We start from the raw sequence: 25271 nt of genomic DNA, 5'->3' as shown, positions 1-25271 counted from the left end.
GCTGGCCTCTATTAGTTCTTACTAAACTAAAACTTGTTCACATCCATCTATCTCTTGCACATGCCTGAGTGTCCTGTGTGTCCCTTCCAGTGTTAGTCCTCCTGAGGGATGTGCACACATCTGCCTACCCCAACTCCCCACCTTCTGCCGTTTTGTAGTCCCTGTGAAGCTATGTATATTATAATCATCATCATCATCTCAGGGTTGAAGAACTGGAAAAGAGACACTGATTGACTTTCCATCCTAAGATAACTATAAAAGGCTGCTCTTCCTTCCTGAATGTTCATAGTTAACCCAGATTTCAGCAGCCCCCTTCTGCCACCCTTGGGAAAAAACTGATAGACCGGTTATCAATCCTGTGTTGTGGCATGGCTTATAAAATAGAGGCCAAATATCTAAAAATATGAGGATGTTCCTACAGTTATTTTTTTCATGGAGCAGTGTCTTCTGATTCTTTTCTGTGATGGTTCTAAGCAGGAAGAACAAAGTCTAGTGGTAAGAAGTTACAAGAAAACAAAACAGAATTTTCAGCAGACCTATTCAATGATGAAGACTAGGGATGACTAGATGTGTTCAAGCCTAGTCTGGATAGGTTCTCAAAGAACAGGTTCAGATAGCCGATGGGATTTCAACGTTAAGATTCTGTTTTTTGATGATTGATACCAGGATATCAGGCTAGAATATGTGTAGTCAGGAATGAGGTACAGTCCATGAGGTTTTTTTTGAATTATGCCTAAAATAAACTTACATGTTTCTTTCAGATAACAGATAGCACATTAATCCAACTTTCTATACACTGTCCTCGACTTCAAGTATTGGTGAGTTTGACTTTGAAAGTTTTATGTGTTTATTAGATTTAATCAAAACCAGGCTCTTACTTTGCTCTTAGTGTCTGGCTACCATTTTGGGAAAGCATATGTCTCCAAATTGCCAACTTACAGAAGACCAAGGGAAGACCTGAGTGAAGGAGAAAACTGAGATAGGAATGGAAAACTGACTTGGAGACTATGAGTTCTCCCTCCTACATGAATGAATGATATTTAAATTTCCAGAGATCCAAGGGACAAGAAGGCCAAAATACAATTTGCTTCACCTTGGGACCAAATGTTCCCATAAAACAGAACCAATCAAGGCTTTACTATGGGGAGTTCTCTGCTACTTTCCAATAACACTGTGGGAAAGCATTCTGGTTGACTACAGTCATGCATTGTTTAACAATGGGGATACATTCTGAGAAATGCATCATTAGACAATTTCGTCATTGTGCAGACATCATAGAGTGCACTTACACAAACCTAGATGGTCTAGCCTGCTACACACCTAGGCTCTATGGTACTAATCTTATGGGACCACCATTGTATATGCGGTCCATCATTGACTGAAAAGTCATTATGTGCTACATGACTGTATTCTGTATCTAGGCTCATTTTTGGTGTGTTTGGTGGCACTACCAAAAATTACAGTACTATCCAAAATTAGATCAAGCGTTCTGTGTTTCACATGGAGGAACCAGGGATTTAAGGAAAATTGATAAAGTGAAGAGATTTATGTGAAGAGATCACCACACCTGACAGCTGTAAGAATCATTTTCAGATAATTAACTGTTTGGGCATGCTCCTGTACCAGGTATTCACTATTTAGTCCAAATTCCAAAAATTTTGTGCAGGAAAAGCTTGAGCTCCACTTGCCGCTATAGAGAAGAAAATGTTAATTTGTGTGTGGCAGGGATATTTGTTTATGAACTGTTTCACAGTCATTACATGAATTCACAAAATATGTTTAGAATCACACGCAGAAATGTTAGTCATTTATTGTCAGAAACCCAGCGACTAATACTGCTTTCTTCATTTCACCACATGGATCTAGTGATGGCTCCATAGACATCAAAATCAAACCAGAAAGGTCTCCTTTCTGATTGTACACAGGCCTCTGACTCGAAGAATGCCGTAAGATATTTCAGTGTCCTTCTTTGCTCTGTTTGGCTGCAGAGTCTGTCTCACTGTGAGCTGATCACAGACGATGGGATTCGTCACCTGGGGAACGGGGCCTGCGCCCACGACCAGCTGGAGGTGATTGAACTGGACAACTGCCCCCTCATCACAGATGCGTCCCTGGAGCACTTGAAGAGCTGTCACAGCCTTGAACGGATAGAACTCTATGACTGCCAGCAGATCACACGGGCTGGGATCAAGAGACTCAGGGTAAAGATGGCTACGTCACTCTCCAGCTCTTGTGTTCTCAGCACCCTTTCCTTCTTTGTTTTTTGGGATTTTTTTTACTCCATTTCTTATTTCTTTCTTTTTTTTTTTTAGATTTAGATTCCTGATTTTTATATTTACTTGGACATTTAGCAAAGAGAAAAAAAAATGGAGATCAAACTGAAGGGTGGATAGTTTTTACCTGTTGTTCCAGATGGAAATTTAGTAGGAAAATACCCATGGAAGGGAAGAAAAGTAGGTCTCCTCCCAGCAAATTCTCTCCAGTAATGTCCAGGGCCTAATAACATGCCCAGAGTCAAAAAAAAAAAAACAACATGCCAGGTTTTGGTTCAAAAGGAATAACAAAGAAAATATTTAGTCAAATGGGATTTAAGAATTTTTTCTTTTTAGATTGGCACCTGAGCTAACAACTGTTGCCAGTCTTCTTTTTTTTTTTTTCCTGCTTTTTCTCCCCAAATCTCCCCAGTGCATAGTTGTATATTTTAGTTGTGGGTCCTTCTAGTTGTGGCCTGTGGGATGGCACTTCAGCATGGCCTGATGAGCGATGCCATGTCCTCGCCCAGGATCTGAACCAGCGAAACACTGGGCCACCAAAGCAGAGCACACAAAGTTAACCACTCGGCCACAGGGCCGCCCCAGATTTAGGAATTTAATTTGTATTTCCTTTCACATCAAACCTCTTTCCTGGGGTTCTTATTTTTCAAGACAACAAATGGATCGAGTAGTTTTTTACCCTTTTTTTGCCCCATCGTCCATAATAGACCCATGCATAGCCAAATGGATGGAAGACAGGTTGCCAGCAAGGAGGTTATAAACAGCTGGATGAATCTATATGTTAGATTATTTAGCTCAACAGACGTTTATTGGAACATCTGCTTCACACATGCTGTGGGAAAGGCACTGTGCTTTAGTTAGGCCCTTACAACCAACCTCTGAAAAATCGATGTTGGCCATATGGCATCTGAGCACATAAAGGAGCACCATGCCTCTTCCTGAGTTCCACTTGGCCTCAGTTCCTCCTCTCCCTTCACACCTAGAGGACTGAGATAGTAACTGCAGTGGAGAAGCCTTGTGGCCGTATTTCTTCTACAACAGAAGGGAAGGAGAGCCACGGGAGAACCGGAGCCTCTTCCCGGGCCCACATATACTAGGGTTCCTGCCTGGCTGTCAGGAATCTCCTCCCTCCCTGAATCCTCAAGAGTCTTTTTCTGTTCTTCCAGTCACTTAGTGCTTTTCCACTTCAATTTACCTATTTATGTGCATATCTAGACTATAAGTTCCCTAAGAGCAGGATCTCCATCTTGACCATCTTTGTACCCCTCTTATGTAACTACCACAGTGCCTTGAACATAGTAGGAATTCAGAAACTATTTATGTAGTAAAAACCAGAAGTATGTTGTTAAAAGAGGATAATGAGGTTTTTTTAAATATCTGAAGAAACATTGTCCACAATGATTGGAAAAAATATTATTTTGGGCTTATATAGTTTCTTCCGACTCAGAATGCCTTTGGAACAAGTTAAGAGAGTATAGTATGATGTTTTCCCCCCCAGTTTTATTATTATGGAAGCACATGCCAAAGTTATAATGAGCTGATTTGGTCATTTAGAATAACCTGGGATGGTGCAAGGTAGAACCCAGGCCTCTCAACATCCTGACTGGTGCTCAGCCTCTTCCCTGCATTCATGTCCGCTCAGCCCATCAGTGTTTTTTCTGAAAAGCAACATTGCTCTTTCTGTTTAAGCCCTCTTTCTTAGTAATGTTTCTGTCTTGTTTCAGACCCATTTACCCAATATTAAAGTCCACGCCTACTTCGCACCTGTCACTCCACCCCCATCAGTAGGGGGCAGCAGACAGCGATTCTGCAGATGCTGCATCATCCTATGACAATGGAGGTGGTCAACCTTGGTGAACTGAGTATTTAATGACACTTCTAGAGTTACCGTGGAGTCTCCAGTGGAAGCGACCCCAGTGTTCTGGGCAAGGGTTACAAAGTGAGGGCAGTGTCTAGATTCCCAGAGCCACACATGCATACACATACCCACCCTCACTCCCACCCACTCTAGCTCTGTGACCAGGGGACTGAAGTTTGTGCTGGCTTTATCAAGTGGATTGGTAAAACTTAACCATTCCTGTTGGACGTGCCCAGAAGAAAACCATAGGCACGGTAGAGGGAAGGAGGTATTCCAGCAAACCCAGTGTTACTGCTACTGCAGTTTTCTTTGTTTTCTTAGGGGGTTTCTTTGGTGATTTTGGAATAGCAGCTGCAGTCCTCCGGAGTCAAGGAATGCATAAAAAAATATATATGTTGTAGCCAGGGACCAGGAAGAAAATTTCTTTGCATCCTATAAATGGTAGCCATCCACTGTGAGATGACTACAGAGCTTCTGTGCTTCCTTATTCCCATGCCAACATGCTGAGCATGCTCACAAAGAAGGCTTGTCCATTCCTCCTCTTGTGTTTTAGTGTTTGGCCCAGAAGTTTCCTAAATGGTTGCATTGAAATCACTGTGGGCCAAATGTGATTACTTATTCACGCAAATTGTCACTCTCTGTAGTACACTTGTGCACCTGTCTTTCATTCTCTGTTGCTCCCTCCTGCACTCTTGCTCAGTCTGTCACCTGTTGATAGTCTGCTTACTCACACTCAATTGTTACTCATTTGCTGCTGTTGTGTTTACAGTTTGCATTTTTGATGATTAGTTGGGGTTACCAAACATTTTTAAAAGAGACATTATCAATAAATATTTTTTTAATCCTAAAAATTTTGCCATTAGGGGACCCTGCCTGAATCTTTGCCAGTCTGAAGGGAAACTATAACAAAAGCAAGAAAAGTTATGAGAAGAAATTGAGCTAAAACTATTTTGATGAAAACAAATTGCCTTTTGGTTTCTGTTATATCTTGTGATATTTGATAATACGCATGATATGCCCAGTATTGCCCCTGCACATTTTCCTTCCATCAAACGCCACTAACTTAATAAGGAGAGAGAAGTGCATTGTTAGTAAAGGGTAGAATGGCAGATCCCAAAACTGAGTCTGAAAGCCCTTACCACTCAAGCTCAGACATGTTGTGTGTTCACTGAAATCTATGTGTGATCAGCGGCACCTCTGATCTGTGTTTGTGAGGTTGTTTTGCATTAGCACAAGTGCTGCTAGAGGAGCTGTGCAGTCTAGCTAGTTGGTTGTGGTCCCCCCTCCCCTTCAGCCTATCATGGAAACAAGAATGACCCTATAACAGCTAGTCAGCTGTATGTTAGTGTTGATAGCATCATATCTAATGTTGGAGCCTCAAAGGACCAGAACCTTTTTAGAACCTGTAAACCATATTTCTTGTGCTCCAGACTTCCCCGTGAATGAAATACAAGGGTAACCAGGTGAAGGCATTGGGGCAGCAGAAAGACAACATTGAGAGGAAGTAGGGGATTCAGTGTCTCGGCCCAGCCTGGTCACCAGAGCTGAGGGCAGGGCATTCAGTGCTCATGACTCAAAGGGTTGAAGAAGCAGCTTCCCTCTCCCCCTAAACAGTTATGGAGGATGAGGGAAATAAAATGAGTTTCTAAAGTACAAGAAGTAGATTTCTAAACCACAAGGTTAGAAACCTTGTGTGATTTTTCATAGGATGACTTTTTTTTGATCTTTTAGGATGTTATTGTGCAGTCCACCATGATCTTAGATCATCCTCTGCATGATCCAGGCTGTTAAAAGGCTTGTTTTAATGCTGCAGGTGCTGGTTCTACCAGCATATGTAAGAATAAAGTGTGATTTATTTCTCCACAAGCAATCAGATGAAAGGGTCCTAGAAATCTGTACTTCCCACCGTTATTTAGCATGTTAAATTTATCTTAAATTCTATTTTATTATTAGGCCCTTTCAAAAGCTCCAATTACTTGTATTTTTTATTCCCCTTGCCCCTTATCCTCTTTGCCAATTAACCATATAAGGAATATACTTTTTAAAAGTGAAATTCACACTCCTGGCTATATCCTACATATATGAACGTAGACAGATGCACACGGACTTCCAGATATGGTTAATAATATTCAGATGCCCACATCACTCATTCAAACAAAACTAAAGAGAAATATTTAGGAGCCATCTGCTCTAATGTTTAAGTTATTTTTTATAGTGCCTGAACAAATTGACCGTAAAACCCTGATTGATTAGTGTGTGTAGATTTGAATTGCCCAATAGTTGAGGCTATTAAGGTGTTTCTTTACTTAAAAATATATATGTTTAAAAGTCCCTATTCACTAGTACATGAATGTCTCAGAAATGCTGTTCCTCTACCCAAAGAGTGTACCCACATGCAAGTCCACGTGGACTTGCCCAGGCAATGTCTGCCTCTGGGCCAAGAACAGAGTCAAGTGAGAAAATAAAGGCCCTAGAGTACGCAGCACTGGCTTGTGTGTGGTCAGGCAGGAGCCTTGTTCCTTTCTCAAGAAAACCGCAGGCCCATCAAGCTTGGAAGGAAATAAATTTTTATGCCAATCTGCAACCTATGCCAGGTGATGAAATGTACGAGGACTTTGAGAACGCAGAACATGGTAAGTTTTGGTCAGGTGAAAAGGGTCCTGATATCCGAACATAATGTTCCTGTCTCAACATCAGGGACGTTTTTGAAAATGCAATAAGGCTTCACAGGTGTAAAAACTCTGCTTAGGAAAAGCTTAGGTCTATTTATCTGGCTCCAGAGCCCCTCCACAATATGCCTCCTGTAATGAAAAAATACGGTTAACAGAGAGAAGAGATTTGGGATAAGTAAGAAGATACCCTCAAAGCTATTGCCAAAAGCCTGCAGATAGCCAGGAGGAATTATTGTCTTGTCTCTGGAGAAAGTTACTAAACATCCAGATCGTCTCTTTTCTAAGCAGCCTTTTCCCCTTAGATTTTCCAGCATCGTTTGTTTGCTACATCAGTATCTTTTATATCCTCTTCGTCAGACCCATCAAAGTGATTCCAGCTTTTTTTTTTTTTTTTTTTTGCATTGACTTCTCCCACTTCCTTCCTGCACCCATCTATGCCCTCTCCTTAAAGCCTCCATCTCTCTCCCAATGATGCTGCTGATTTATTCTCAAATGTCTCTATGTAGCTTCCTCTTGGGGCCCTTGACCTGATCTAGGCAAACTATCCCAGACGGCCTTAAATTGAGTAACTGTCCTGTGGCTCAGGCCATTTTTCCCTGAGTGGTCGTTGACGTTTCCTTACTGAATTTGAAGTCAAACTGTTAGATAGGAGGAGTGAGGGGATCTGGTGGCATCCTTTTTTCCAATATTTGGAACATGAAAGCACTTTGTGCTTTGTGTAAAAAATGTTCGCTTCTCCCATTCTCCTCTTTAGTGGATGTAAAAATATTTGTTAAATTGTTTTTTGTGAATTTCCACATCCATTAAGTTGATTTAGCAGATATGTAAGAAATTTTACATATTCCTTATATCACACATTAGGAGGGAAACCTGATAAATATTTTCATGATGCTTTATTTTGGGCTTTCCAAACTGTTTGCAGACTTTGATACAGCTATAACACTACAGCAGTCAGGTTCTTTTATTTCTTCTAATTGCCTTGTAAAATGCATTGTTACTGGTTTGATAGCCCACTAATGCCATCGAGGGCTAAACAAAGTACACGATGGAAACTCTCTTGGTTTGAAGTTGTTAGGAAATGTGAGAGTGTCCCTAGAAAGAAGAGGGTGGTTTTCTCCCTGCCTGTGGGCTGCATAACCTTAGGTGGTGTTTGGAGAGGAGGAATGCTTGCAAATCATGGTTGACCCTTGGCCATTTAATACTTACTGTACCAAAAGTCACAGACTGCTCATGACAGTTGTCACCAGTGAGAGAGGAGGAGTTTAAAGGAAATTGGTCTGTTCTGCCTTTTCCCTCCTTGTATGCATGATTTAAGGTTAGATTTCTGTCCCCATTGTGCATCCTGGATGACAGACTCTTTCAGTGTTATGCTTTGAGCTTCCGGAACATTTTATAAAAAGATTGCCTTCTCTGTCTGCCTACAGTTGTAGGATCTTTAACCACGTCAAGCCCAGGCAATGTGAATCAGCTGAGTCTTGTTTGAGACGAGGAGTAGGATGTTTAGTTGGAGGTCTTGAGGCAGAACCCTCTCCCTTATAATGATCTTGGTCCAGAGAACTCTAAAGCAGTAGGAGGGTGAGGGGAAATATGGAGTCTCAGCCTCTCCTCACCTTTATTTCTATCATAAATTTTAAATGTAAGATTGGAAGATACAGAAAGCTTTTTAAGACCGTGTCAATAGGGTATAATTAACCCAGGTAATTTGGAAATAAAATTTGGCTGTATTTGCTGTATCCAGACGCCCTAACTTATCATCTTGTTCTCCAGCAAAGAACATGCTGCTCTAACCTTGTCCTCTTACTTGGGACAAACTTTCCACCTGCCAGAAACTACCATTTGAGGCAAGTGAGTTTTCTGCACGAAGGGCTTTTGCAGCTCCCGCTCCTCCCCCAAGGCAAGTCTACCTATTTTGTCCATTTTTATTCTTAGGAACATTAGTTCTGCGTCTCTGAAGCCTTTGATCCTTAGGAAAGTCAGTAAGAACCTCTCAGCTGAGTCTGAGTGAATCTTTGGAGCCCACGAAAGCTACACTTAATTTTCAGCAGAGAAAAATTTGTTGGACAAGCTCACATGTGGAATGTTAAGAGAAATTCCATAATGCACTTCTTCCATCTCTGCCTCGTGTGTTTTTTGAGTAAACCCTTCGTAGAATTTGGTTCACAGGTGTTGAGTCTCAGGCTTCCTCAGCCAGGGTGGTTTGTTTTAGGAAAAAGAACCATGAGCACCCAAAACTGTATCAATTGGCCCTTTCTATTTTCTGTGTTTTTCAGTGTCTTGTTTTAAAGAATTGAGGTGGGGAAATGGTAGATGAGATTCAAAATGAAGGAGAGAATCAGTTCTGGAACTGGGGTACTTTGCTTCAGGTACAAGCATCTGTGCTGAATTCTGTAGAAACACCTGCCTCACGGGTGGGTCGATTCACTTTCCTCTCCTTCTCATGAACTCCATGCCCTTTTTACTGGCAAAGAGGGCTTCTACTTTCCAGACACCTAACCAGAGTCATGAGGTGGAGATTGGCACAACTGAAAGAACCACCATTGCTTCCCAGCTGCTGCTGGGCCTGGTTTTCACTGAGGCCAGAGCAGGTAGGCAGTAAATGAGAATCCCCACCCCAAGAAGAGATGGGAGAAGAGAGGTGTCCAGACACATACCTTTTCTCTTCTGCCATACCCCAAGAACCCAGGGAAATCTTTGAAGTGATGTCTTTTTTTATTAAAGTCCAAGAAGGAAAGTTGGCCCCACTAAGTTTCGCTTGTCATTGCCTCTTACTACTTATTATTCAAATCTATACCACACTGCTGCTCACACATGTATGTGTTTCTTACCTTAGCCTAACCCTTCTCAGCCCCTCAAGTCATTATTCTCGTTTGTTTTTCTTTTTTTATGGCACTAGTGAATGAGAACCTAAAGTCTTAGAAAATTGTAACTTGAAAAGGAGTCTCTAACTGGCATGGTTTGATTAATTACCTTTTACCCCCTGAAGACATGAATGATTTTCTTTCCTAGTGCTATATAATAGATCTGTAATAAGTGAAACCTTTGCTGCTACTTTCCTGGGTTTACATTGGTTTTTTTCTTCCCTTAAGAATAATTTATCCGTGCTTCTCTGATGACTAATTTCTCATAAGTGCAGGAAGAGGTGAGCCTGAGATTTCTTCTCTTCCCTCCTCACTCTAGCCATAAGTTACACGTTAACCTGTAACGTGTACAAGCTCCATGCGGGGGCACTCATCAAAGCTCCATGTGTCTTTTTCTCACTGTGCTGCCGCTCTCAGAGCTGGCCGCTGAGGATCTGTCACTGCCCAGTCCGAAGGGGTACTGTACCGGGAGAAAGGCCTTCTTAATTTTGCCTGTCTCCATTCCTGTTGTGTGACTTAACCTTCACATGCCTCCCACTCTGGCCGCCTCCTTTTTACTCCTGGGAGTTGTTTCCAAGTAACCTGCCTCGCATTTCCCAACTGCTCTCCTCACCTTTGCCCACCTTCCAGTGCCCCTGAGGGCACAGACCTGAGAAAGTGGTCTGTGCAGAGCTCAGAGAACTGTGAGGACTACTCCTGCCTGTTAGACTCTGCCTGGGGACAGAGATGGATGGGTGAAGGGTGCTCTGAGAGAAATTTTTATCTTCAAACCAGGCTGTTTCATCCCTGCACCACCCACACCACTCCCCTTAGAGGGTAAAATGCAGAGGATGGTTGACTGGCAGAGTCTGACCCCACACACTGCCGTCTGGCCTAAGCCTTCCCCAGCTACTCGGCTCACCCTGCGGTGCTTCAGTGTGGGAGCTGCTGCTTGCTTGTTTCTCCACCAGGCCTGCCCCGGTGCTTAGCCAGTCCCTGGGGCCAACACAGTTCCCTATATGGTGACTTAACACCAGGTTCCATTAGCTGTCCAGCTGACTGTTTTTCCACCCAACTCTTTTGGCGCTTGAGGATGGGGGGGAGGGAGGGTTATTTAAAAATAAATAAAATCCAAGGTGGCAGTAGAGGATTCCTTTTGCTTTAAAATCTTTGGACTAAAAAAGAAATGTTTTTTATATATAAATATATAAAGTAAATTGTTATGTAACTATTATTGTTTCCTGTATGTTCTAATTTTGTTTTATGATGTAATTAAAGGAAATAAGCTGTGAAGACTTTCCTTCTTGCCGCGGAAATAGCCTGACTTGGAGCTGTGATTCTTAACTTCTTTGACCCCTAAAACTACGAAGGCTCCTGAGGCTGAATGAAGGGGCTTCTTTTTGGCATCCTTATTTTTTTTAATAGCCTTTAATTAATAATTTATTTATTTAATAGCGTCTATTTAATACCTTTTTAATAGCTTTTATTTAATACTCCGAACTCCACTTGTCTATAAAAAAAAAAAGGGAAAACAAATCAGTTTCTGAACACCTTTGTCTTAATTAACTTGATAGTGGCAGTTCAACCTGAGTCCCTTCTCTGTGCAAAGCATTGCCCTTCCCTGGACTAGGAGGGAGTGGGGATGGAGTGGCGTGACGTCGGATTGCCTGACTTCCACCTGCCCATATGACCTCGGCCAGTCAGCCTTTCCATCTCAGTTCTTCATGGGTGAAGTGGGGATAACAGTACCTACTTCAGAGTTGTGAAGATTAAAAGAGATGATAATGCACATGGTAAACACTCATGTTACCTGCTTTTATTCCCTTCCTTTCAACAAATATTTCAGTATGTAGTTTGTGCTAGAAGCTCCTAGATTGAGAGATACATAAAGGTTAATGGAACAGAGCCCTTATCCTTTTGGTGGAGATGAGCCGTGGAGTCAAATCACTGTCCTAAATTGAAATCTCAGGGTGTCTCCCCTGCCATGAGACATGCTGCAGAGCCCTGTGGAATGGTAGGTCCCACCTGAAATCCACTCATCCTGCATGAAATCAAGGCCTGGTCTGGACTGGTCATCTGGTGCCTACATGGTCCCAGTGCAAGCAGCTGCCTGCTCAGTTGTCCTTACTGAGTCAGTAGTGGACGTGAGGGAGGCATGTTCTAGGTCTTTGAACTTCAAAGGATAAGCAAACTTGCCTTTCCCCCATCCACGGTTAACCAGTTCATCCAAGCGTTTAGAGCCTTCCTCCTTCCTACACCCCCTAGCCAGAGGCCACCTGGTTTTAAGACTCACTAAAGATGATCAGTAAATGATAACTGAGGTAAATAATCAATAGGAATTAAGCAGATTTTTTTTTTTTTTTTTTTGCTGAGGACGATTCACCTGAGCTAACATCAGTTGCCAGTCTTCCTCTTTTTTAAATGTGAGCCACTGCCACAGCATGGCTACTAACAGAAGACTGGTGTAGGTCTGTGCCCAGGAACAGAACCCAGGCCACTGAAGGGGAACACACCGAACTTAACCAGTAGGCCAGTGGGGCTGGTCGTAGCAGATTTTCTTTTTTTTTTTTTTGAGGAAGGTTAGCCCTGCGCTGACATCCACCACCAGTCCTTTTTTTGCTGAGGAAGAGTAGGTTTGAGCTAACATCTGTGCCCATCTTCCTCTACTTTATATTTGGGACGCCTGCCACAGTGTGGCTTCATAAGCAGTGTATAGGTCTGTGCCCAGCAAACCCCTGGCTGCTGAAGCAGAGCATGCAAACGTAACTGCTATGCCACCTGGCTGGCCCCCCAGCAGGTAATTTTTAAGAGGGCATCTTGGCCTGTCCACTCCTTGCATGTGGGTTTTCCCTTTTCAATATGTTTGAAATTTTTCACAAAATTTTGAGGGAAGGGGATGAAAAAATAAAGACCAGAAGAAGATACGACCCAGTTATCACTTACCTTTTTTTTTTTAGATTGGCACCTGCACTAACATCTGTTGCCAATCTTTTTTTTTTTCTTCTTCCCAAAGCCCCCAGGTACATAGTTGTATATTCTGGTTGTGAGTTTGTGGGATGCTGCCCCAACATGACCTGATGAGTGGTCCCATGTCCGCACCCAGGATCCAAACCAGCGAAACCCTGGGCTGCCGAAGCCAAGCGTGCAAACTTAATCACTCTGCCACGGGGCCGGCCCCTCTCTTACCTTTTTTAAAAGCGCTTGATTTAATATAAAATTGGTTTTCTAAATAGGAACACAAAGAAATCAGTTTCAGGTGGATTACAGACTTAAATGCAAAATTAAAATTTAAACTTTGAGGGGCTGGCCCTGTGGCCGAGTGGTTGGGTTCGCGCGCTCCGCTGCAGGCGGCCCAGTGTTTCGTTGGTTCGAATCCTGGGCACGGACATGGCGCTGCTCATCAGCCCACGCTGAGGCAGCGTCCCACATGCCACAACTAGAAGGACCCACAACAAAATATACAACTATGTACTAGGGGGCTTTGGAGAGAAAAAGGAGAAAAATAAAATCTTTAAAAAAAAAATATTTAAACTTTGAAAAGTATGCATAGGAAGTTATATTTATGACCTTAATATAGGGAATGATTTCTTAAGACCTAAAAATTAAAAGATTAATAAATTCAACTATGTTTTTTAAATAAAGCCCCATGGCCTCAGTCTTCAAGAATAATTATAGTATTTCCCAAGTCTCTAGAGCAGAAGTTTTAAAATAAGCACAGTGATTTGATAGTTGAATGGTCTTTTGAAGGCTTTAGTGATTAGTTCTTGTGCTAATTGAAAAAAGATCAGCCTAATTTATTTATTCCTCTGTCCCAGACTCTGTCCCTCGCCCCAGTTTATAGTTTAAGCAGAAGCAAGAGGACTCATAACACCAAGAAAGTTGAACAACACATTAAAAATATGTATCTTTTAAAATTAACTTTTAATTTACAAAAGGAAGGGATAAATAAAATTTTAAATAAACACGAATTAATGCACTCAGTGTTGAGCAGCACTGTTTGGGGCAGAAGCTCCTTATCCATATTGCCAGGCTTTTTGCCTCACTTGGCCAGCTCAGCTCAGCTTGGGAGGCTGTGTCCTGGGTTCCAACAGCTGTTGCTGCTGAGCAGAAAGAAATATGAGCCTGGGGCTGCTTGCCTCCTCCCCAGGGGTAGGACACATGATGGTTTGGCTCTTCACCTGGAGCCCGCTGAAGCAGCTGAGGATTTTAACAAGGCTTCTGGTCAACAGCTCCAGAGAACCAGGCTGGCATCCGTCGCCTCCTCTTGCAGCAGGGTGCCCCTGGGCCTAGGTCAGAACCAGGTAGTAGCCATCTGGATTCTGCACTGAAAGCAGTAAAAAGGGCACCATTGAAGTGAGGCAGGCTCCCAACCACTGCTACTCTACCGCTCCCAAACCTCCAAGCCACCTGCAGTGCATCTGCCACACCCACGTGTTCTTCCACCCTCACCTGGAATCCACCTCTTTAGGAAGCCTCCCTGTGGCCTGTAGCACAGCAGGCATCTGAATAACCAGAACCACAAGTCAGGTGCTCTGCGCCAGAGAATGTCCAGCAAGCACCTACCCTTCTGCCTTGTATGGTTTGGAGCGGGTGGGCAGGGGGCCTTACCTTCCTCTCTAATAACCTGCCTGACGTAGAAACAGGCATTTTTTTTCTCTCATGAGAATGCATCTACTCGGTCACATTTTTCCTGAACAATAAATAGCTATCTTTTAGCTGTCTAAATCTCTGTCCCTTTAACACAAACAAAGCTGACCTTCAGCAAATGTTTACCATTTGATTGGGACACTGCTCCCTGCTTCCCCCCACACACACATACACGCGTGCACCTTCAAGGAACCTTTTAATTTCATTAAGGAGACAATATAAATACAACCTTACCCTTTCTAGGGCCTGCCAGATACACTCCTCTCCCTCTAAAACCCCTACCTTTCTTCACTACAGCCACGAAGTATGATTCATCCTTAAGATTCTGAACCACCTGCAAGGGAGAAGGGGTCACTAAGACAATTCTGTTCTTAGAGCCAAACAGAATAAGCTGGGGCAGGGAGAGGGAAACTGGGCATGAGGTAGAAGAGTGATCGAGGCCTTTGTGGGGTCTTGTAGGGAACCGCTGCCCATTTACCTGGTCATTGAGGAGAATGAGGATGCCCCCAGGGCCCTGGTGGAAGAGGCGGTGGATCTGATTGGCTGGGAGAGCCAAGAGCTCTGCCAGTTTCCCCATCAGCTCCACAGCACTAAGTTCATTCAGAGAGATCTCTTGATAAAAGCCTGGGGATGTGGGCAGCACAGAGGCAGGGTCAGTGGGGGAGAGGGCCCAGAGGGAGCCCCAGATACCAGGAGGAAGGAGGGGGCAAGGTGACAGCCTCATGGGGGGGGTGGGAGGGAGTAAAGAAGGAAAAGGCTTGTACATCCACTTAGTCCCCATCCCTATTCCTCACCTTTGGGAAGACCTCAGATTGAGGGGAGCCCCAGTTCAAAGAGGAGATGGGACATCTACATATGAATGACTGAAACCCAGATACAATAACAAAATTGTAATGTTCTAATCCCACAGACTCATGGAATGACAAAATCAGATGGGTCTAGGGAATAGAACATGGTGGAATCAACCCAGGGAAACATCCTGGAAGGAGAGAGCTAATCTGATCATGGAAGACAGGAATGCCAAGGAAGACATCCTAGGTGCCAGGAACCATGGAGCATCACCCTCTCCCCAGGCCAGAAGAGGTTTGATGCAGCCACACCTGAATTTCTTGTCTGCTGGAGAGAGAGGCTCGAGCCTTACCTGAGTCGGGGTTCTCAGCAACCTCGTTCTCTTGCCTAGAAGCCTCTTGAGCCACATATAAAGTCAGCCGATGACGGATGGGCCTGGGCCAGGAAAACCGTCTACGTATCAGCCCTTCATACCTGAACTAACAACTCCCACTTCTAACCGTCATCCCTGGGAGAGACCCTGCCTCCTCCCGAGTGTCTAGGGGGAGAGGTCACCAAGCATTCCTTCAGCATTTAATGAAAGCTGGACCCTGGGGGGAGAGAAGATGAGAAAAATCCATCTCTGTCCCCAGAAATTGATGCAAATGGGATACCTACATGAAGAGGGCACAGGAGCCTAACATTTTAGCCCAGCCCTGCCATCCTTGCTCTATGACCCCAGGCAGGTCACTCTCCTTGGGCCTTAGTTTCTTCCTCTGTTAAAAGAGGGAATGGAACTAAGTGGTCTTTAAGATGCCTTCCAGCTTGAACGTTGTATGAAACAGTACCACTAGCTGAGTTGGTAGGTGCCACTAAAATGGGGAGGGGACCCTAATTGGCAGTGCCCAGCACCTGGCTCTAAGAGTATTGAAAAGGCGGATCCCGTCGGCAGCCCCGCAGATCTGGATAAGGTCCTGGCGGGTAAGCTTCAGCAGATCCGTGCCTGCAGGGTCAGACAGGGCCAGATTGGGGGAAGAGACCTGGGATCAAGCAAGGGTGGCAAGGGACACTGTCCAACATTAGTCTGTGAATGGCCTTAGTATGTCCAGACATGGGAGTCACACTTGGATTCAAATCCCAGCTCTGCCACTTGCTAGCTTTGTGTCCCTGGACAAGTTATTTAACTTCTCTGAGCCCTGTCCACAAGGGGTAGTGTATAAATTGCATGGGATAATACATGAGAAGAGAGTCTAGCAAGCCAGGACAGAGACAGGCTTCCTGCCTGACTGTCTGGCCCTCAGTCCCCTATTGGTTTGGTCCCTGCCAGACCCGAGCCTCACCAGTGAAATTGGCCAGCATCCGGCAGTAGGCGGAGAACCGATGCCGATGCAACCACTGCTGCGTCTCTAGGATGGAGGCTCCAGGGTTCAGATCCTGAGGCATAAAAAGGACGGTCCAGATAACACCATAGACCCACGGACTGAAAACAAGGGGGAGGAGAAACAGCCCCTGCCGTTGGGGACCAGGTCTGAGAGGAGAGGTTCATCCTGCCACGGGAAGTGCCCATTCCTATCAGGGAACAGTTTTGCGATTTGTGGCCATACCACGTCTGTCCACCAGGGGGCAGGACCACCCTTTTCTGGAGAGCGAGATGAAGCCGCTGAGAAGGCTTTCGGATAGTGGGGTCGAGAGGGTTGGAAAGGGAAGACTCACTTCAGCTAGGCTGCCCACCAAGCTGTCCAAGGCGAATGGTGGTGAGGAGCAGAGCCTGTGGGGGAGCAGAGAGTCAGGGGCTCGGCGGAGGAGGGCAGCCAGTCTCCCGCCCGCCACCGTTCCCCAGGCCTGCCGTGGGATGCAGAGCCTGTTGGTGCATCTCACGTCTTCCCCAGAAGGCACAGGGCTGAGCCTCTTCCCCGCCTCAGCCACACCCGCAACCCTGCCCTTTCCCCGATGCCTGGGCCGAGGAGCTCTTCCCCTCACTCTCACCCCAAGGGCTGATAGGAGGTGCTCATCCCGCCTCACCTCTCAGGCGACAGGAGCTTGCAGGAGTAGGGGGAGGTCAGAGCGCGAGGGCTGAGAGGTGAGTGGGGCGCTGCACTGGGCTCTGGCCACGGTGGACACTGTGGGCAAACATACAGCAAGGTCGGCCTGGACGGCCCGAGGGCCATGGTGTCTGTGGGCGCACCTCCCTCCATCTGTCTATTAAGAGCTGACAAGAGACCTGCCTTGGGCCAGACTAGGTCCCTGCCCTAAAAGGAGACCCTGACGAGTAGACCAAGTTTCCACACAAAGGAAGAGAGTAAGCTAGCCTATAGATCTGTCTGGGGGAGTTGGGGAAGGCTTCCCGGAGGAGCTAGCCAGAAGCAGCAGCAGGATGGGGGTGCTCCAGGCAGAGGGAGCAGAAGTGAGGTGGTGGCGACGGCAGGGCACAGGGGAGGCAGCCTGGAAGGCGTCAGCTCCCGGAAGTCTTGAACAACACAGTGCAGTTTGTCCTTGCAGGAAACGGGTGGAATCACGGTGGGGCTTGATGATCCTGGAGTAGGCGCAGCCCTTGAGGCCTCAGTTTCCCCACACGCACGGTGAGGCTCTTTTCTCCAAACTTCCCCTCCTGCCCCCAGCACCGCAACACACACACCTCCACGAAGACTGTGCTCTCACGGGCGACCTGATACTTGTCTCTCTCATGCAGAGGCTGTTTCTCAATCTTCTCCCGGTCAGTTTTCAGTTTCCGGTCAGCTCCTTTGGGCTACAGGAGGGTGACAAGGAAACCCAAAGGCCCCTTCTTTATCGGCCCACTTCTCATTACAAAAGGGGATCTAAGAAGGGAGCAAGTCCCAGCCCTCCGTGTGCAGAGAAGGAAACAGTCCCGGAGACTGGGACCACAGGCTGAGCGTCCACAGCAAAGCAGGGCCAGAATCCACACAGCCAGAGAGGCAAGGTGACAGCCCTAAGAGGGAGGGGAAGGGGCCCTGGTGCTGCCGGTACCTTGAACACCTTGATGAGGCAGCCAGCCGAATGCAGGTGCTCGGGCGCAAGCTCCTTGTCACTGGGCTTGAAGGTGTCGATCCGGAGGCGGAAGGAGACTCCTTTCTCGCCGCCCTTTTTCCGCGGAGTGAACTCAGTACTGATACAGTGAACCTGAGGAGAAAAAGCCACGGGAAAGCGGGGTGACTCCAGGTCCCACCCACCTTCACGAGATTCCACCTAAAACCTCTTACCTGCCTGTCACCTGTCAGCCACTTACCACACCAACTTTCCATCCCCAACCAGTGTCTGTTTTTAAGCCTCACTTTTTAGGTTCTTTCCCTCGTTAGAAGTCCTTCAGTGGCTTCCCATGGTTAGGGGATGAGAAGCAAAGCTCCTGACCCTGGCGTTGGAGCACCTTCCAGAGTCAAGCTGAGCCTTTCTGCAAGGCTGTTCTCTCCCAGCCATCAGTGAGCCCGCGGACCTAGCCAGCCACATCCTGACATCCTGACCCGCAACGCGCCTGCAGAGCTCTCCCGAGAATCCTTTCCCTGGAAAGCTCGTCCTGCTCACCTCTGCGCCTTCCAGGGTAGGGCTGTCAGTGGAAATGCGGCATGCTCGGTTAAATTTGAACTTCAGATAAACAACAAATAATTTTTTAGTGCAAGTATGTCCCAAGTATTGCATGGGACATACTTATAGTAAACTTATTTATTTATTTATTTATTTATATAAAATTTAAATTTAACTGACTGTCCTGTATTTTATTTGCTAACTGTGGCAGTCCACTCCAGGAAACCTTGCTGGCCCACACCTCACACCGCGGGCAGCCTCTGTGTTCTGCCTGGTCCCGGGATTCCGAGAGCAAGGAGGGTCTCCCCGTCTGTTCACACCTGCTGCCCCCACTACAGCCTCCCACAATCCTGTGAAGACAGTTTGAGAGTCTGACTTGACAGGTGGGGAAACTAAGGCTCAGAGAGATTACGTTACCTTGACAAGGTTCATGCTAGGAAGGGGTGGAACTGAAATTGTGCCACATCTGCCTGACACCTAGTCCAGGTGCTTAGACCATGGCGGGCACGCAAAAAAGGAACTTTCATGTGACTTTTGACAGTATTGTTTGATTATAAAGAGAAATCTATTCAACATAGGAAAAGTGGAGAAGACCAAAAAAGTATAAAGAAGGATATAGACCTCTCCCATCCTTCCCCTTCTCCACGATAGCCCTGTCAACAGTGCAGTACTGTCTCTGCCCATCTTTTCCCTGGGCAAGAAAACAGAGAAAAAAAAGACGTGTATACACACACTTTTTATACATATAAAATAGAAATCAAACTTTAAATACAAGTTTGTATTCTGCTTTTTCTTTATTTATAGGAAAGCAGTTTCTCTTGTCAGGAAATATTTCTCAGAGACATCATTTTAATGGGTACACAATTTCCACTGTAAGCCTCTACTAAAACTTATTTTAAAGTCAATCCTCTTCCCACAGGCATTTTGATTGTTTAAAATCTTTCAATACGAAAAAGAATGCTGCCATGAATAGCAGGTAAATAGATCTTTGTGTACTTATTGAACGCTGCTATAGGATAAATTTCTTGAAGTGGAACTGCTGGGTAAAAGAGTATGAACATTAAATTTAATAAATTTTGCCCAGGTGCCACTCTGCCTACAGAATGGGTGCACCAATTTGCATTCTCAAGATATGAGGATGTCTGTTTTTCCAAATCTTACCAATAATAGTTTTTTAAAGTCTTTGGTAGTTATATATATGTAATTTTAATTAGCATTTTCTTTCTTTTTTTTTTTTTTTGAGGAAGATCAGCCCTGAGCTAACATCTGCTGCCAATCCTCCCCTTTTTGCTGAGGAAGACTGGCCTTGAGCTAACATCTGTGCCCATCTTCCTCTACTTTATATGTGGGACGCTTGCCACAGTATGACTTGATGAGCAGTGCCATGTCCACACCCAGGATCCAAACCGGCGAACCCCGGGCCGCCGAAGTGAAATGTGCACACTTAACTGCTGCACAACCAGGCCAGCCCCTTAATTAGCATTTTATAAGGTAGAACTGCCTACATTTATTGATAATTTGTATCCTTCTTTATAAATCGCCTCATATATCCTTTTCCCACTTTTCTATTGAGGTTTCATGTATTTTTTCTTATTGATATAAAAACTTTCTATATATTTAGGATATAACACATTATATGTCATGTGGCAATTATTTTTCCCATTTGATATCTCCTTTTAATTTTGCTTACGTATCTCAGACCACTAATTTTTGTTTTGTTTTGTTTTTTGCTGAGGAAGATTAGCCCTGAGCTAACATCTGTTACCAATCTTCCTCTTTTTTTACCTTGAGGAATATTAGCCCTGAGCCAATCTCCCTCCACTTTATATGTGAGTTGCCACCACAGCATGGCTGACAAGTGGTGTAGGATCGCACCTGGGATCCGAACCCACAAATCCAGGTTTGCCAAAGCACAGCACACCAAACTTAATTATTATGCCACACGCCTGGCCCAGACCATTACTTTTCATGAAACTAAGTTCTGTCCTGTGTTTGGCAGTTTCTTCCATTGCTTGATGTTTCACAAGTCCTTCTCTGTGGTGAGATTCGATCAATGTTTATCCATATTTTTCCTCAAGGTGCTTTATGGTAGTGATTCATTCTTGTTGTCCCCTCACCCCTACCCACACTCACCTTCCTTTCCCACCTAGGCTGCTGCCACTCCCATCTGACCTCCAGCCTCCTCCCCGTCCCAGCTTCAGACTTACCTGTAGGAAGATGGAGGTCCTCTTGGTCGGGTCCCAATGAAACTCCACCGTGTTGAGTTGTGAGGGCAGGACTTGGGGTTCTATCACCCCCACGGACAGGGGCACATCTGCAGGCACAGGGTGGCAGGCAGGGAACAAAGCTCAGCTCTCCCCACCCACAAGGGCTTCCCAGCCAGAATGCGGCCCTAAAGGGACCCTGCTCCCTCCCCACTCACCGATGTCCAGGATGCGGTCCCCAGGCCGGCTCCACCTCCACCCATCCAGCTGTTGCTGCTCCGTGTACTGCAGGCGCCGGTCATGGAACACCACACGCGCCACGCTCTGCAGGGACAGGAGGGCACAGCTCACAGGTCAGAGGGTGCCCGGGCATTTGGGAACCAACTCCCACACCTGGGGTAAGCCAGCCATCCCACCCTCTCCCCCAGCTTGCTTCCCACCCCCAGGGGCATACGAACTTAAAACCTCTAGATCCTGTCCAGATCCACCTGCCACTCACAGGCTGTGAAACTGGGGAGGTAACCTAGAGACCCTGAGCCTCAGTTTCCCCATCTGTAAAAAGTCAATCCCTTCCCACTCTTAGTCACCCTACCCATGTCTTTTCTTTGCAGCACTTATCAATTTGTAATTTCATGTAATCTGTGTAATTACACGTTGTCCCACTCAGTAGAATGCAAGCCCGCTGAGGGAGGGAACTACCTGTTTCTTTCTGCTGAATCTCCAGCCCATAGAACAGTTTCTGGCAAAGAATGGGAGCTAAATAAATCATTTTTTTGAGAGAAGGAATCATGCGTGTGAATAACGCTATGTAAACGTATTTCTAAGTCCCAGTTCTGCTACTTACTGGCTCTGTGTCCTTGAGAAAATGCTTAACCTCTCTGCGCCTGTTTCCTCAACAATTCCTGCCCATCACTGAGCTGTTGTGAAGGTCAAATTAAAAGTGGACTTGAGAGAATTCCACTTGACAAGTGGACATCACGATGGTGACATTGGCTTCCTGCCCAGAGGGACAGTCATGCCCAGCCTTTGCCAGTTCTGGGGCCAGGGGGGCGGATGCACCTACCTTCAGCAGCCGGGGGCACTGGGTGGCATCACCCAGCTTGGGGTTCCAGAGCATCTGCACCTCATAGGACTGGCCTGGGAGAGATTAAAAGGCTGTGTGAGCCCCACTCTGACGGGCAGAGGCAGTGCTTGCCACTCCCAGACCACCCTGGGCCCGGTCTTCCAAGCCCCTTTCCTTCCCCAAGCCCAGCGAACCCTGGTTCAGGTAGGTGAGGGTCTCCTCTCCTTGCTTCACTGCCGGCGAGGTGGCTGCACAGAGCACATACTGGAACGCGGGGCAGGGAGGCTCCGGGCCGGGGACGTTGGGCAGCTCTTCCTGCTTCAGGTAGGGCAAGGGCAGGGACTCCCTGCCAGGGAGAGGAGGGCACCGCCTGCTTTCTGCCCCGTCCACCCCACCCCCAGGGAGCTTGGACTCTCTCTGCCAGCTCCTCCCTCCAGGGAGCCTGCATTTCCTGTAGCAGGCACCCCAGCAGCAGCCAGGGCCTAAGGGGCCCCCAGTCAGCTCCTCTGGCCTCTGGGAGAACTCCCTTAAGAGGCAAATCCTAGATATTGCTAAACATCTGCAAACATCTGCCATCAATTACTTGTTTGCAACGTCAGGACTTGCATGATGCCCAGTAAGTGCCCCCCAAAAAGTGTCCTGAGTGGGCGGGCGGTCAGGGTGTTTGAGACCTCCCAGGACCCACTAAACTCCAGGTACATTCAACCACTTCCCCACCCAAAAAGGAACCTGAGAGCAGGAAGCCCATCTCCCTTGGCTTGAAACAGACAGCCCTACCATGTTGACCTCAGTTCAGACCAGGGTCTTTGGTGGGGCTGCGGAAAGAGATCTGGCCCTTACCTGAGCAGGCTGCTTGGAGGTCCGGGGTACAGTTCCCCAGGACTGGGCCACAGGTGCTCCGGTTGGTTGTGCCAAAACAACATCTTAGAAAGGGAGCAGGGCCAGCTGTGTGACAGAGAGCTCTGCACTGGGTTGGGCTGGACCCACTGGGCCGCCCGCCCGCAGCCTCAGCCTTTATACACAGAAGCACACGCACGACAGGGTGGAGCAAGGCCTGGGGCCTCCTATTGGCTGAGCACCCAGGGCTCTAGGAAAGTTGGGAACCATTAGGCAGCCCAAGCTGGCAGGACTCAAGAAATGATGTCCCCAGGGCTCCCCACCAATCATTAACTTGAGGGGGAGATGGTGGTGCTGCAAAACAAAGTCACAAGGGTGAATATACACTCCCCCACCTTCCCCAAGAGGCCCAGGGACAATGAGAGGGCACCGTCAGGCTTCAAGATGGGCTCCAGACCCATAAGCCATGCAGAGCCCTGGAGACCCACAGCCCTGGACCCCTCACACGACCCTGTAAGAGGAGCCTGTCCACTCCAGGGGACAGGACAAGCAGACACACAGCATCACATGGGCCTACAAAGGGCCTTTGCTCCCCACTGGCCTCCCTGCTCTCTCCTATTACACACACACACGCACACACACACAGGTGCAGTGACGGCAGGACACCTGTCCTTTCACTGGGGGCTGCCAGGCTAGGAGACTAGAGTTTACAGAACATAGTCCAGCTTGCTGTGGAAACAACTCAGGGGGCAGCACTGGGAGGGAGACCCCACCTGTGGGGAGGAGGGGAGCATGCCTGGGAGCGCCCCCTCCTAGGGCAGTAGAAGGAGAGGAGCTCCAGTGGGGCTGGTTTCTTTGTCTCTCCTCTCCCTGGGACATGAGGCGGCCTGTGTTTATGGACAAATACAGTCTGTCTGGGGGACAGCTTCCTTCCCCATGCTCAGAACACTGTTGTCACTGTACACAGGCAGCCCCGGGCCCCTGCGCCCACCCCCCACTACTGTGTTTAGTATAAACAGACCAGGAGCTTGCAGAGAGCAGAGGCAGGGCTATAGAAACATGGCTTGACTTCATGTGACCCTCGCTATCCCGGCTGTGTGATTCTGGGGGGCCTGCCTGGGAGAAAGGGAAAGCCAGAGTGCCCCTCACACACCGGGCAGGGTACCTCCATCTCCAGGTATCTGGGCCTTGTCCTGTACGCGCTTTCTCTTTCCATGAAGCCAGACAAAGTGCAAGGGGGGAGGACAGGGAGGAGCCCGGAGGGAATGGGAAACACTCCAGCCAGGGACACCGAAGGAGTCTGAGTCCCCAAGAGCACTGTGATAAGTTACCCCAAGACTGAAGGGACCCATCTGTTGCCCGAAGTTGGATTCAAGGCCAGGAGGCCCCCAAGGAACCCTGCAAGGTGGTACAGAGCGGGGAGAGTAGAAGGGGTGCAGGTGGGGCTTGGGCCTGGCCGGGGGTGGGGGGTGGCAGGTGTGGGAGTGGCAGTGGGGCAGAGGACATGAGGTAGAAAAAGAGACGAGGACGCCACAAGGAGCTGGTCCTAGAGTGCGACTCTAGCTCCCGGGCCCCCACCCGCTCGCCCTCCACCCCCTAAGCTGTCTATAGCCTCCCCTTCCCGCCCTCAGTCCACCTCTCCGCTTCTCTGGCTGCTCCTGCCTCCTTCCACCCGTCTCAGAGTCTCTGTGCTTCTGTCCCTGTCCAGACATTGCTGGGCCTGTTCCTGGTTGTCCTTGGCCCCCAATGTAAGGAAAAAAGCCAGGGCTTGAAGTGGATGGAGCCGGCACTCACAGCCCCCTACTCCACTCTTTCGCTCTGCCCCCTGGGCCAGGCACAGCACAGGGTCTGACCAGAGGCCTTAGGAATCTTCTGGTCCAGCCTTTCACTCTCAGAGGAGTCTCAGGCCCTGGGGGGTATGATGCCCCCATGAGGCAGGGTGACTGCCCAGACTCCATCTCTTCACCTTTCTGAACCCACTTTCCTCATCTGTAAAATGGGAGCAAGGCCTCCCTCCCACTTAGTGTGGCAGTGAGGATTAAAGGAAATTCTGTGCAGTTGCTTCTTATTCCAGGGTTTCATTCTCAGGAGCTCCCCTTCAGGGGAGCAGGGACACCACTAAGGACTCCAGTGTCCCCACCAGAGCCCCGTCCTAGCTGTACAGACCTGACTGTCCCAGAAGCTTCCCCACACACAGATAATTTCAGCGATAATTTCTTGAATTACCAGTTTTTTAAATGGATTTTTCCCATCCCAAATGCTTTGTCATTTTCTAGGCCATGGCTTAACCCAATCCTAATAATATCCTTTGGGATTCCCTAAGCCAAGGAAGTAACTTTTTATCTGTAAAAATTGCTGAGAAATAACGATTCAGTGTCCTTCTCCTCTAACCAAAATGTTTTGTTTTATTTCATTTTCTATCCCCAGGCAACATTCCAATCTGGAGGGTTGGAGAGTGAGGTTTACCCCTCCCTCACAGAAAGAGGGGCTGAGAGGAGAAGAGTTTCTCATTCATTCATTAATTCATTCAACAAACCATTATTGAGCACCTACTGTGCGCCAGGCTCACGCTCTC

The 25271-nt window shown here is 47.0% G+C and overlaps 2 protein-coding genes across 10 annotated transcripts in view; one reads left to right on the top strand and one right to left on the bottom strand.

Moving 5' to 3' along the window:
• FBXL20 (F-box and leucine rich repeat protein 20) overlaps positions 1-4982 on the top strand; it is a 102489-nt gene extending 97507 nt beyond the window's left edge. For all 4 annotated transcript variants that reach the window (XM_046675493.1, XM_046675494.1, XM_046675495.1 and 1 more), the window contains 3 exons: positions 762-818; positions 1989-2201; positions 3998-4982. In XM_046675493.1, the coding sequence (XP_046531449.1) occupies positions 762-818; positions 1989-2201; positions 3998-4105 (378 nt within the window). In that variant the 3' untranslated portion in view covers positions 4106-4982. The remainder of the gene's footprint in view (positions 1-761; positions 819-1988; positions 2202-3997) is intronic.
• Positions 4983-13611: 8629 nt separating this feature from the next.
• Positions 13612-22830, bottom strand: LOC124246491 (transcription factor CP2-like protein 1). Of its 6 annotated transcripts, none has more exons than XM_046674662.1 (16): positions 22700-22830; positions 22054-22205; positions 21860-21933; positions 21015-21120; positions 20800-20906; positions 18041-18193; positions 17691-17801; positions 17078-17175; positions 16769-16823; positions 16396-16489; positions 15968-16058; positions 15429-15511; positions 14766-14911; positions 14570-14621; positions 14090-14142; positions 13612-13964 (listed from the first exon to the last, which is right to left on the bottom strand). In XM_046674662.1, the coding sequence occupies exons 1-15, from the start codon at positions 22780-22782 to the stop codon at positions 14105-14107; spliced, it is 1443 nt and encodes a 480-aa protein (XP_046530618.1). In that variant the 5' UTR covers positions 22783-22830; the 3' UTR covers positions 13612-13964; positions 14090-14104. The 6 variants fall into 6 exon arrangements, 3 of the variants coding, with proteins under 3 accessions (XP_046530618.1, XP_046530617.1, XP_046530619.1); XR_006890509.1 differs by lacking the exon at positions 14090-14142 and having other exon boundaries at positions 13617-13740; positions 13819-13964; XR_006890510.1 differs by lacking the exon at positions 14090-14142 and having other exon boundaries at positions 13617-13737; positions 13819-13964.
• Positions 22831-25271: the final 2441 nt, after the last annotated feature.

The sequence above is a fragment of the Equus quagga genome, chromosome 11 (assembly GCF_021613505.1).
Source record: "Equus quagga isolate Etosha38 chromosome 11, UCLA_HA_Equagga_1.0, whole genome shotgun sequence".
In the NCBI taxonomy this organism is placed as follows: domain Eukaryota; kingdom Metazoa; phylum Chordata; class Mammalia; order Perissodactyla; family Equidae; genus Equus; species Equus quagga.
This window is presented reverse-complemented; position numbering and strand designations above follow the sequence as displayed.

Coding starts and splice junctions, on each gene's coding strand:
- LOC124246491 (XM_046674662.1), bottom strand. CDS start 22,782: ATGTTGTTTTGGCACAACCAACCGGAGCACCTGTGGCCCAGTCCTGGG. Junction 20,907..21,014: donor GGACCGCATCCTGGACATCG/GTGAGTGGGGAG, acceptor CTGTGCCTGCAG/ATGTGCCCCTGTCCGTGGGG. Junction 17,176..17,690: donor AGAGCACAGTCTTCGTGGAG/GTGTGTGTGTTG, acceptor GTTTGCCCACAG/TGTCCACCGTGGCCAGAGCC.